This window comes from Chiloscyllium plagiosum, unplaced genomic scaffold (genome assembly GCF_037043375.1).
Source record: "Chiloscyllium plagiosum isolate Xiang-an unplaced genomic scaffold, Cpla_swu_hap1 HiC_scaffold_1, whole genome shotgun sequence".
Taxonomy (NCBI): Eukaryota; Metazoa; Chordata; class Chondrichthyes; order Orectolobiformes; family Hemiscylliidae; genus Chiloscyllium; species Chiloscyllium plagiosum.
This window is the reverse complement of record NW_028270139.1, coordinates 74,310,900-74,323,528: the sequence shown is the minus strand read 5'-3', so window position 1 is coordinate 74,323,528 and position 12,629 is coordinate 74,310,900. Positions and strand designations below refer to the sequence as shown.

General features: G+C 44.0%; 1 protein-coding gene across 1 annotated transcript in view; it reads right to left on the bottom strand.

Annotated features, from left to right (window-relative positions):
* The window catches only part of dcun1d4 (DCN1, defective in cullin neddylation 1, domain containing 4 (S. cerevisiae)), a 70,569-nt gene that overhangs the window by 27,791 nt on the left and 30,149 nt on the right, over positions 1 to 12,629 (bottom strand). The window contains exon 5 of the mRNA XM_043691125.2: positions 5,763 to 5,857. Coding sequence (XP_043547060.1) covers positions 5,763 to 5,857 — 95 coding nt within the window. The remainder of the gene's footprint in view (positions 1 to 5,762; positions 5,858 to 12,629) is intronic.

Sequence of the window (12,629 nt, the reverse complement as noted above, 5' to 3'; positions counted from 1 at the left end):
TCAGAGAATTCCAACAGATTGGTCAAGCATGATTTCCCCTTCATGAACCCCTGACGACACACTGATTCTGCCACTACTTTTTAAATGCTCCTCCATAAAGTCCTCAATAATGGATTCAAGAATTTTCCCCATTATAGGCTTACTGGTCTATAATTCACTGGTTTCTCTCTACCTCCCGTTTTGAATATTGGAGTGACATTGGAGGGTAGCTAATCTGCAGGGACTATTCCACAGTCTTTAGAATCCTGCAAAATGACAAATGCGTTCACTATTTCTAGAGCCACTAAGTACTCTGGGATTCTCAGGCTCTGGTGATTTATCCGCCTTCAATCCCCTCAATCTTCCCAGCACTATTTCTCCACTAATACTGGTCTCCCTCAGTTCTTCCCTCTCACTAAACTCACCGGTCTATGGGTTCCTGGATTATCCCTATTTCCCTTGTGAACAGAGGAACAACATTTGTTACTCACCAGTCCTCCAGGACCTCTTCAGCGACTAGCAAAGATAAATATCTTGGTTAAGGCCCCAGCAATCTTCTCTCTTGCCGTCTCAATAACCTAGAATAGGTACCATTATGCCTTGTGGACTTATCCAGTCACAGGTAGATAGGATATTGAAGGTGGTGTTTGGTATGCTTGTTGCAGCTGTACAGGGAGATTGGTTAGGCCACTTTTGGAATATTACATGCAGTTCTGGTCTCCCTTCTATAGGAAGAATGTTGTGAAACTTGAAAGGGCTCAGAAAAGATTTACAAGGATGTTGTCAGGGTTGAGCCATAGAGAGGTGAATAGACTTGGGCTATTTTTCCTGAAGGGTTGGAGTCCGAGAGGTAACCTTCGAGATTTTATAAAAAGAGGGGTATGGAAAAAGTAAATAGACAAGATCTTTCTCTTGGTGTGGGGGAGTCCAAAACTGGAGGGCATAGTTTTAAGGTGAGGGGGAAAGATTTAAAACTGATCCAAGGGGCAACGTTTTCATGCAGAAGGTGGTACGTGTATGGAATGAGCTGCCAGAGGAAGTGGTCGAGGCTAGTACAATTACAACATTTAAAAGGCACCTGGATGAGTATATGAATAGGAAGGGTTGAGGGGGATATGGGCCAATTACTGCCAAATGGGACTAGATTTATTTAGGATACCTTGTCAGCATGGACTTGTTGGACAGAAGGGTCTGTTTTCGTGCTGTATATCTCTGACACTAATATTCATCAAGAGACCCAATACCACTTTCTTTATCTCAAAATGCCCTGGCATATTAGCATGCTCCATACGTCTCACTATCCTCCATATCCTAATCCTGGGTGAATACTGAAGCCAAGTACTCATTTAGGATCTCACCCACAGCTTCTCCCTCCATGCACAAGTTCCCTCCTTAATCCTTGAGTGGTCCTATCCTCTTGTTTTTAATATATTTGTAGATTGCCTTGGGATTCTCTTTAAGGAGAAAGTGAGGTCTGCAGATGCTGGAGATCAGAGCTGGAAATGTGTTGCTGGAAAAGCGCAGCAGGTCAGGCAGCATCCAGGGAACAGGAGAATCGACGTTTCGGGCATAAGCCCTTCTTCAGGAATGAGGAAAGTTTGTCCAGCAGGCTAAGATAAAAGGTAGGGAGGAGGGACTTGGGGGAGGGGCGTCGGAAATGTGATAGGTGGAAAGAGGTCAAGGTGAGGGTGATAGGTCAGACTGGGGTGGGGGCGGAGAGGTCGGGAAGAAGATCTCAGGTTAGGAAGGCGGTGCTGAATTTGATGGATTTGACTGAGACAGGCTGGGGGGGGAGGGGAAATGAGGAAACTGGTGAAATCCAAGTTCATCCCTTGTGGTTGGAGGGTTCCTAGCCGGAAGATGAGGCGTTCTTCCTCCAACCGTCGTTTTGTTGTGGTCTGACGATGGAGGAGTCCAAACACCTGCATATCCTTGGTGGAGTGGGAGGGGGAATTGAAATGTTGAGCTACAGGGTGGTTGGGTTGGTTGGTCCGGGTGTCCCAGAGGTGTTCTCTGAAACGCTCCGCAAGTAGCGTTTAACCCCACTTGCCAAGTCCATTTCTCTTTAACCCCACTTGCCAAGTCCATTTCATGGCTCTCAGTTCTTGTTTTCTTTATATTCCTCACAGGCCCGGTCTGATTTTAACTACCTAAAGCTTATATGCACTTCATTTTTCCTTTTGACCAAATTCATAAAATCTTTCCTTTTCAAAGGATCCCTTCCCTTGCCATCCTTGTTTTTACTCCTTATTGGAACATATCTGGACTTGAACTTTGATCAGTAGATTTTAAACAACTCCCATATGTCTAATGTGGACTTGTTCGATAATGTCTTCCTGTTTGTCCTTAGAGTAAAAGGAGGTGGGAGTGGGGGATTTCTGCTTGTATGCCTCAAAGGACAAACAGGAAGACAGCTAACAATCCGCATACATGAACATCAACTAGCCACGAAACGACACGACCAGCTAACCTTAGTAGCCACACACGCAGACAACAAGCAACATGAATTCGACTGGGACAACACTACTATCATAGGGCAAGCCAGACAGAGAACAGCCAGGGAATTCCTAGAGGCATGGCATTCATCCACAAACTCCATCAACAAACACACAGACCTGGACCCAATATACCAACCACTACAGCAGACAGCTGAAACTGACAACCGGAAGCGGCAGGGACAGACTACTATAAACACCAGAGGAAACATCAAAGAAGCGCTTCGCAGGAGGCTCCCAAGCACTGATGATGTCGCCTAGCCAGGGGACGAAACGTCTGCAACAAAAACTTCCAGTTCGGCCATCAGAACCACAACAACGAGCACCCGAGCTACAAATCTTCGCACAAACTTTGAGTTAAGATAGTTTAAAACAGGCATGCCTCTACCAGCATTTCAGGCAATGTTTTCAGATTCGACACCCCACCCTCAGGTTAAAAAGATATGTCCTCTATTAAAGGGAGAAGCCATCCCTTCCCATTATCTAATCTGTCTGTGCTGGTCAGGACTTTGAGGCATACAAGCAGAAATCCCCCACTCCCACCTCCTTTACTCTAAGGAAAACAACTTCAGCCTTCATACAACCACCCAAAGAATTGCAGGTGCTGGAAGTCAGAAATGAACACAGATATTCGGGAAAAACTGAGCATATGCAGGGTGAAATCAGTTTCAAAGCTTCAGATTCAGTAACCCTTCTTCAAAACTCAAGTTCTCATCACAACCACATAGCTTTTATATTCAGTTCAAAGTTTGGGTGAAGATTTGTAGCTCGGGTGCTCGTTGTTGTGGTTCTGTTCGCCGAGCTGGAAATTTTTGTTGCAAGCGTTTCATCCCGTCTAGGTGACATCCTCCGTGCTTGGGAGCCTCCTGTGAAGCGCTTCGGTGGTGTTTCCTCCGGCATTTATAGTGGCCTGTCCCTGCCGCTGCCGGTTGACAACCAGGGGACGAAACGTTTGCAACAAAAATTTATATTCAGTGCCTTCACTAACAGAGGCAAGTATGCCATATGCATTTTAACCACCTTATCTACTCTGGTCCTGCTGCCTTCAAGGACCTATGGATATAAACACATGGTCCTTTTGACCCAGTCTCCTTCCTACTGTTCTCCCTTGCCTAGTTAGCCTCCCAAAGTGCATCACTTCACACTTAGATTTGTTTTATTGATTTGCCTAAGTACAAAAAGAAGCTTTGCTTTCAGGCAGCACAGGGAGATCATAGTAAGCAAGGACATACAGAGCATAGGGTACTTAGAGTGAGGGGTACAGATTACAAAGCACAGGGGGTGCTCAAGGCAAGATTAACATTAACATGATTAACATTATTTGAAGTTAGAGAGTCCATTCATTAGCTTAATAAAAGCAGGAAATAAGCTGTTCTTGAACATGCTGGCATACATCTTCTGTCAGACAGGAGGTTATAGGAGAGCATTACCAGGGTGGGAGGGGTCTTTGACAATGTTTTTAGGATTACATTTCATTTGCTGCTTCACGAAGCGAAAATCATGTCCTATGGAGGAAAGGTTAGGCAGGCTAGGCCTGTGCTGTGGAGTTTAGGGGAATCTCGGCTAGGTAGATATCAAAATGATGCATACACTTGTGGGAGAATCTAGGACTAGGGATCATTTAAAGACGAGGGGTGCCCATTTAAGAGAGATACTGTCAGTGTTGTACAGCATGGAAACGGACCCTTCATTCCAACCAGTCTATGCTGAACATAATCACAAAACTAAACTAGTTCCACCTGCCTGCCTGCTCCTGGCTCGTCCCTCCAAACCTTTTCTATTCATGTACTTATCGAAATGCTTTTTAAATGTTGGAATTGTACCCACATCCACTACAGCCTCTGGAAGTTCATCCCACACACAATCCATCCTCAGTTCATAAACTTTGCCCCCTCGTGTCTTTCTTAAAATCTCCTCTCACCTTAAAAACGTTCCCTCTAGTCTTGAAATCCTCCATCCTAGGGAGAAAACAACTACCATTAATTCCATCTATACCCCTCATTATTTTATAAACTTCTAGAAGGTTGCCTCTCAACCTCCTACCTGCCACTGAATAAAGTCCCAGCCTCTCTTGCTAACTCAAATCTTCCATACCTGGCAAGATCCTGGTAAATCTCTTCTGAAGCTTCTTCAGCTTAATAATATCCTTCCTATAACTGGGCAAGGAGCAGAGTACATCAGAAGAAGCCTCACTAATGTTCTATACAACCTCAATTTAATTCCCAACTCCTATACTCAAAAGGTCTGAGCAAATGAAGACAAACGTGCTAAATGTCTTCTTAACCATCCTGTGATGGATGCAGGACATTTGGACAAGTACACGAATAAGAAGAAATGTTTGGAAGGATATGGGTCAAACACAGGCAGGTGCAACTAGTTTAGTCTGGGAACATGGTCGGTGTGGACTAGTTGGACCAAAGGGTTTCTGTTTCCAAGTTGTATGACTGTATGACTATATGACTATAACTGTGCAAACTAAACCCACCAGTTTATTAAGTGTTATTTAACCATGCAAATAACTGATACGACTGCAACATGCTAGTTTTAGCGAGTTTTGAGAAGACTTGTAGTTTTAAGTATAAACTTTAGAAATAGCAAGTCTTATACAATCTCCCCAACTAAGAAAGCAAACTTAATAATCATAGAATCCCTACAATGTGAAAACAGCCCTTGAGCCCAGCAAGTCAACACCTCCGAAGAGGCGTATCCCACTCAGACCCATCCCTCTACCCTATTATCCCACATTTACCCCAGACTAACACACCCCTGAACACCTGTGCAATTTAGCATGGCCAATTCACCTAACCTGCAGATCTTTGGATTGTGGGAGAAAACCAGAGCACGCAAGGAAACCCATGCAGACATGGGGAGAACGTGCAAACTCCCCACAGACAGACAATCACGAGGGGCTGGAACTGAACCCAGGTCCCTGGTGCTGTGAGGCAGCAACACTAACCACTGAGCCACTATGCCACCCTAAACATGACATTAATTGTCGTAAGTCATGCTGGCTCCACAAAGGCAGCAGAATACTCGGGAGCTTTGGTAGCAAGCGTCGCATCAATTATTCATTTGGGACTAAACACCAACTACCAATAACTTATGAAAGGTGGTAAGTTTTTTTTTAAAAAAAGAAATTCTTCCTTCCCTTCCCCTCCCATACATTTGTCTCTATCACTCAGCACATTTTGTGAAAACTCTTAGATAGTCCTGTGGATTCCAAGTTGACAGCCATCATCTTAAGGGCATATTGATTAGTTAGCACTGAACTCTAGCATTTACACATACCCGCATACTCATAGAACCACTCCAAGCATCGCTTAGTGGAGAACCCCTCCTCTTCAGGCTTCATCCTGTTAGAGTCTTGTTTCTTGTACATGGTGCTATAGAAAAGACAAAATATACCATGTAAAAAGAGTTCATCTTAAATTCTCTGATACTAGTTACCTGATTTTACCCATTAACTGTAGCATTTGGAAGCATATGCCTTTAAACAAGAGGGGTTTTCTGGACATGAACAGTACTTCAGTACTAACAATAAAACACTTTCTCCAGCAGATCTCTCCTCACATAAATAAGACACTCCTTTGTAGGCATAGTAATTACCATCTATCTAGGATAATACCTTCTGAGAAAGAAAGTCTAGAGACACTAAATTCTGAACAAAGTTCAAGAAGCAAGCTCCTGAAATTAAATGTTATACAAAAATTAGGAAAACTATTTAGCCTGACATTTCAAGAAACCACTGATTCCCCATGACATCTCCAATTGAATATGTGCAAAGATAACTGGCAATTTAAATTTCATCACTGAAAGGCCTAGGCCATAAGGAAAATTTAAACTTGACTAAACCTTATCATCCTGTTCAAATCAACGTTCGTCCCCTTATTCGTACTAGACATCCACTTCCATCCAAAAATTCTGTTACAACTTACTTTTATATTTTAGTCTCCCTTTGTCATTAAAACATCTTCAAATATTCACTACACCTCTAAACACTTGCTTTGTCTCTTCCCTTTCCCACTTCAATCTGCAATCATAGATCTTTCAGCTATCTTGATCCTACTACACTCTAAAATTGTGCCTTAAAATGCTCTGCTATGATACAATTCTCTCAACATTCTTAAGCATCATTAAAATAATTTTTAGCCAATGCCTTCAGTTATAAAATTTCTGCTATCTTTCATGTTACTCACATCACAAATGCATTCATATTTATATTGCCCATTATGGTGTAATGTAAGCAGTTACTTCTTATGCTCTTCAAAGCGTTTGAGGCCACATGAGAGGGAGGTGATGCAAAGATAAACTTAGTACATTGCTGCAATGTTATCCTGGATGGTGCTAAGCCTCTTGATCATGGTTGCAGCTGTACCCACAGCAGAGACACAAGATCTGCAGTCACACTCCTAACATGTGCCTTGCATACTGTTGAAAGACTTTGAGAGGATCAGGTAGCCATTTGCAAAAAGGTAGCAAAGTAGAGGCACAACTTTAAATTTAGTATTTTGGAAAGGTTAATCAAACCAACCCATGACAACTGCAAGTTACCTTACAGCCAACCAATGGGAAATGAAAGAGTCTAAAATGCTATACTTGTTGTACTAACAAAAGTGCAACATAATCAAAGCTGAAGCGAGTGTTAAATCAAGTAAAAAAACCTAGTATTTTGTCTCTGTAGATTAAGCACTGTAGTCATTAGCCCTAAGGAAAGGAGGCATCAATTGGCATCTTCACTGCACATCATTTGTTCATTCTTCAGCATGGATCCATCAAGTAATTCCCTCTTCAAATGACAATCCCCAAGTCTGTAGAAAGAGATAAAAGCAATATTCTTGGTCATATGACATCCTATAACCTCCTTTGTCAGTGTGCATAAATGATTGCACTCTACACATATCGAGCATCAAGAACCAAATCTTGATGTTACGAAACTGCTGGTTGAACTAGAGTTTCTGTATAGATTTGTACACAAGAATCACGTCTTGTTTCATAAACAGAAGTTAACAAAAAAAAACACGACCACTGTATCTAAAGATAGTCCAGAAAATAAAGTCACAAGGCCTCAAACCACAAGTCCATGCACAGAATCCAAATGAAGCTTTGGAGTCAGACTGTAGGAAGCAACAAGGGTTTGTCCCAGATTCACCACTGGGTTTACAAAGCATACCTGAAACGATGAGGAGAAAGTGAGGTCTGCAGATGCTGGAGATCAGAGATGGAAATGTGTTGCTGGAAAAGCGCAGCAGGTCAGGCAGCATCTAGGGAACAGGAGAATCGACGTTTCGGGCATTAGCCCTTCTTCAGGAATGAGGAAAGTTGGTCCAGCAGGCTAAGATAAAAGATAGGGAGGAGGGACTTGGGGGACTTTCCAAAATACTCTGTCTCCCCAATATAGAGGAGGCCACATCGGGGGCAAAGGATGCAATAGATGATATGTGTGGAGGTACAGGTGAATCTGTGGCGGATATGGAAGTTTCCTTTGGGACCTTGGAGGGAAGTGAGGGCGCAAGTCTTGCACCTCCTGCGGTTGCAGGGGAAGGTGCCGGGAGTGGAGGTTGGGTTGGTGGGGGGTGTGGATCTGACGAGGGAGTCACGGAGGGAGTGGTCTTTACGGAATACTGATAGGGGAGGGGAGGGAAATATATCCTTGGTGGTGGGGTCCGTTTGGAGGTGGCGGAAATGGCGGCGGATGATGCGCTGTACATGGAGGTTAGTGGGGTGGTAGGTGAGGACCAGTGGGGTTCTGTCCTGGTGGCGGTTGGAGGGGTGGGGTTCAAGGGCGGAGGATCGGGAAGTGGAAGAGATGCGGTGGAGGGCATCGTCGACCACGTCGGGGGGGAAATTGCGGTCCTTGAAGAAGGAGGCCATCTGGGATGTGCGTTTTTGGAACTGGTCCTCCTGGGAGCAGATGGGGCGGAGTCGAAGGAATTGGGAGAATGGGATGGCGTTTTTACAGGGGGCAGGATGGGAGGAGGTGTAGTCCAGGTAGCTGTGGGAGTCGGTTGGTTTGTAGTAGATGTCCGTGTTGACTCGGTCGCCTGAGATAGAAATAGAAAGGTCGAGGAAGGGGAGGGAGGAATCTGAGACTGTCCAGGTGAATTTGAGGTTGGGGTGGAAGGTGTTGGTGAAGTGGATGAACTGTTCAACCTTCTCGTGGGAGCTCGAGGCGGCGCCGATACAGTCATCGATGTAGCGGAGGAAAAGGTGGGGGGTGGGGCCAGTGTAGTTGCGGAAGATGGATTGTTCCACATATCCTACGAAGAGGCAGGCATAGCTGGGGCCCATGCGGGTGCCCATGGCTACTCCTTTCGTTTGGAGGAAGTGGGAGGATTGGAAAGAGAAGTTGTTCAGGGTGAGGACCAGTTCAGTCAGTCGAAGGAGGGTGTCTGTGGAAGGGTACTGGTCGGTACGGCAGGAAAGAAAGAATCGGAGGGCTTTGAGTCTTTCGTGATGGGGGATGGAGGTGTACAGGGACTGGATGTCCATGGTGAAAATAATGCGTTGGGGACCGGGGAAGCGAAAATCATGGAGCAGGTGGAGGGCATGGGTGGTGTCCCGAACGTAGGTGGGGAGTTCTTGGACTAAGGGGGACAGGACGGTGTCAAGGTATGCGGAGATGTGTTCGGTGGGGCAGGAGCAGGCGGAGACAATGGGTCGGCCGGGGCAGTCAGGTTTGTGGATTTTGGGCAGGAGGTAGAAGCGGGAGGTGCGGGGTTGTGGGACTATGAGGTTGGAGGCGGTGGATGGGAGATCCCCCGAGGTGATGAGGTTATGGACGGTCTGGGAGATGATGGTTTGGTGGTGGGGGGTGGGGTCATGGTCAAGGGGGCAGTAGGAGGAGGTATCTGCGAGCTGGCATTTGGCCTCAGCGGTGTAGAGGTCGGTGCGCCAAACTACTACCGCGCCTCCCTTGTCTGCTGGTTTGATAGTGAGGTTGGGGTTGCAACGGAGTGAGTGGAGGGCTGCGCGTTCCGAGGGTGAGAGGTTGGAGTGGGAGAGAGGGGTGGGGGAGTTCAGGTGGCGGTTAATATCGCGGCGGCAGTTGGCTATGCAGAGGTCGAGGGCAGGTAGGAGGCCAGCACGGGGGTGTCCAGGTGGATGGGGTGTGTTGGAGGCGGGAGAAGGGGTCGTCAGAGGGTGGGTGGGAGTTGGTTTCTTTAACCAACCGCAAGTAGGCGGCCTCCTCTATATTGGGGAGACAGGCCGCCTACTTGCGGAGCGTTTCAGAGAACACCTCTGGGACACCCGGACCAACCAACCCAACCACCCTGTAGCTCAACATTTCAATTCCCCCTCCCACTCCACCAAGGATATGCAGGTCTTTGGACTCCTCCATCGTCAGACCACAGCGAAACGACGGTTGGAGGAAGAACGCCTCATCTTCCGGCTAGGAACCCTCCAACCACAAGGGATTTCACCAGTTTCCTCATTTCCCCTCCCCCCAGCCTGTCTCAGTCAAATCCATCAAATTCAGCACCGCCTTCCTAACCTGCAATCTTCTTCCCGACCTCTCCGCCCCCACCCCAGTCTGACCTATCACCCTCACCTTGACCTCTTTCCACCTATCACATTTCCGACGCCCCTCCCCCAAGTCCCTCCTCCCTATCTTTTATCTTAGCCTGCTGGACCAACTTTCCTCATTCCTGAAGAAGGGCTAATGCCCGAAACGTCGATTCTCCTGTTCCCTAGATGCTGCCTGACCTGCTGCGCTTTTCCAGCAACACATTTCCATACCTGAAACGATCTCAAAGTTAGCCTGAAATAGTCATATTTGAATCAAAGATTCAAATGCACAATGCCACACTATTCCATTAAATAGGTACAATTATCTGACTTTTGGACACAAAGGACAGAATTTTCTGAAATGCCAAAGTTATCAGCTAAAAGTCCAGGCTACAATTTTCAAATCAGTTAAACAATGGCACAAGAGCAGAGAGATGACCAAAATGGAATAGCTATTCAATTGAGCTTTGATAGGGGTTTCATACAAGCCTCGGGTAAATTTGATGGTCGTGTCAAATGCAGCATCTTTAACATAAGCCGTCATCCAAACAAAAACAAGCAATGACATCAGGAAGAACAAAAATATTTAAGAACAGAAAACTAATATAGCCAACACGTTTGTCCATTTGGTAGATAATTCAATTAGTCAGCTTCTATCATCCAATCCATTTGAATGTGTTTAGGCTATAGCATTCTGCTTCTACGTTTTCCAAGGTAGCTATGCTACAAGCTCAATGTTCTGGTGAAAAACCTCCAGATAACTTGCACAACGTCTGATTGGACATTTGCTTCAAATGAAAGGCAAGAGCTTTGAAGTAAAAACAAATTGCTGGAAAAGCTCAGCAGGTCTGGCAGCATCTGTGAAGAGAAATCAGAGTTAACATTTTGGGTCAAGTCACCATTCCTCAGAATGGTTTGAAGTGTTTATTACAGACCAACGTCACAGACAAATGGGAGAATTTAATTTTCTAATAAAAACAGGTTTTCCTAGCTGCAAAACGTTCTATTTTTAAAGTTTCTTCGACTATTTATTTTCCTTTTGAAATAGGGTTTCAGGAAAACATACCACAATCAGTTTGTGAAGTCCAATTTAAAAATAACCCACAGCAATTTCTTTGGGGTTAAAGTAAATACAGTTTATTACTGCATTCAAAACTTGAGGAGGAATATTTTACACCATGCATTCACACATATTTGCATCCAAGAAAGATGCAGAAAGAGAAAAGGATAGATGGATTAAAAATTATTTATAATCAAAGATATCAGAATTAATTCACATGAATTAGAGAATCCAGTAAGTCAGTTCCAATGCAGTATCTCATTTGGCAGTGCACAAAGTCCATTCCACAGGAGTGCAGATGCACAGAGTCTCAGATGTTTTCAGCACAGGAAGCAATTACATCCACAACCGTCAACAATGCAGTCAAATTGCTGATGAAAGTACAGAGTTGTAAGTTGTAAGTGCAGAGAGAATTAGTTCACTCTGCAGGCAAAATACAGGATTCATTCCAAAATTTTGAGACACTGACATAAGAGGCAAGCATTAGCTATATGTGGAGCTGCTTGCGCTTCTGCTATTACAAGCAAACTCATTAAAGAGGTCAAAAACTGTAAATTAAAGACTATTCAAACAAACCAGCAGCTTGAATCATGTCAATGAAGTTTCAGGTTGAGGCACTCAGCTAATGAGGTGTGTTTGATGTCCACTTGGCAGAAATCATTGCTTTGCAGCAGATAATTGTGGAGTCATTTGCACCAAGACATTGAAATTAGTTGTGACTGTCTCCTTTGTTAAGAACTAGCTGAGGTAGACCATTCCCTTTTGTTGGTTTAGCAGAAAATTCATAATTCAAGGAGTGCAACATCCCAAGAAGTGAGGAGTTAATTTTGTCCTGGTAACTGCTCAAATTTCCAGAGTAGCCAACGTGCCCATTGCATTTAATAGCAGAATTTTGAAATCAAGCAAGAGCCTTTATTTTAAAAAACAAGCATTTAAATTAAATTATAGCTGCCAAAAAAAAACTTAGGATCTCATTCTGTTGCTGGGCATACATGGTTGAAAGGAAGTAAAGTTAATCACAAAATCTAATACAAGGCAAAATGAGTACTCAATTTATTCCACTCGTGAGAACGGTAAATTATTTTCTAGCTGAAATCTATTTAACGAACTACAGGATGTTCTTTCTAGAAAAAGAAAGAAAAAATCTTACCAGTCAAAACCATTAAGTATCTCATGAAATTGTTCATGAAAAAAAAGAAAAATGATCATACCATTTGCTTTTTAAAAAGCACAATCTTAATGCCTCTTTAAGTTAATACTTCTGCTACAGTGATTGCTAAAATCAATGCTTTAAACACAGCTTTCTAATGCTCCATTTGAGTAGCAAATGTCCTTTCTTGACAAAGAAAACATGCAAGATGTATTAATTGATTGTTCAAATACATCCAGCATTGTTTGATTTTATACTTCAATTTATTCCTAAAATTATAATAAAGCATCAATCATTGCAGAATTCTGCAACAAGACATTAGTCTTCTGGGGTTAAATGGTGCTCTCATTTCCCAACATAACTGAACCAAACTCTTCAATTTTAATTTTTCCACTTGTCTCTACAGTCCAGTTTTTGATGGCAGACATAAATCATTAAC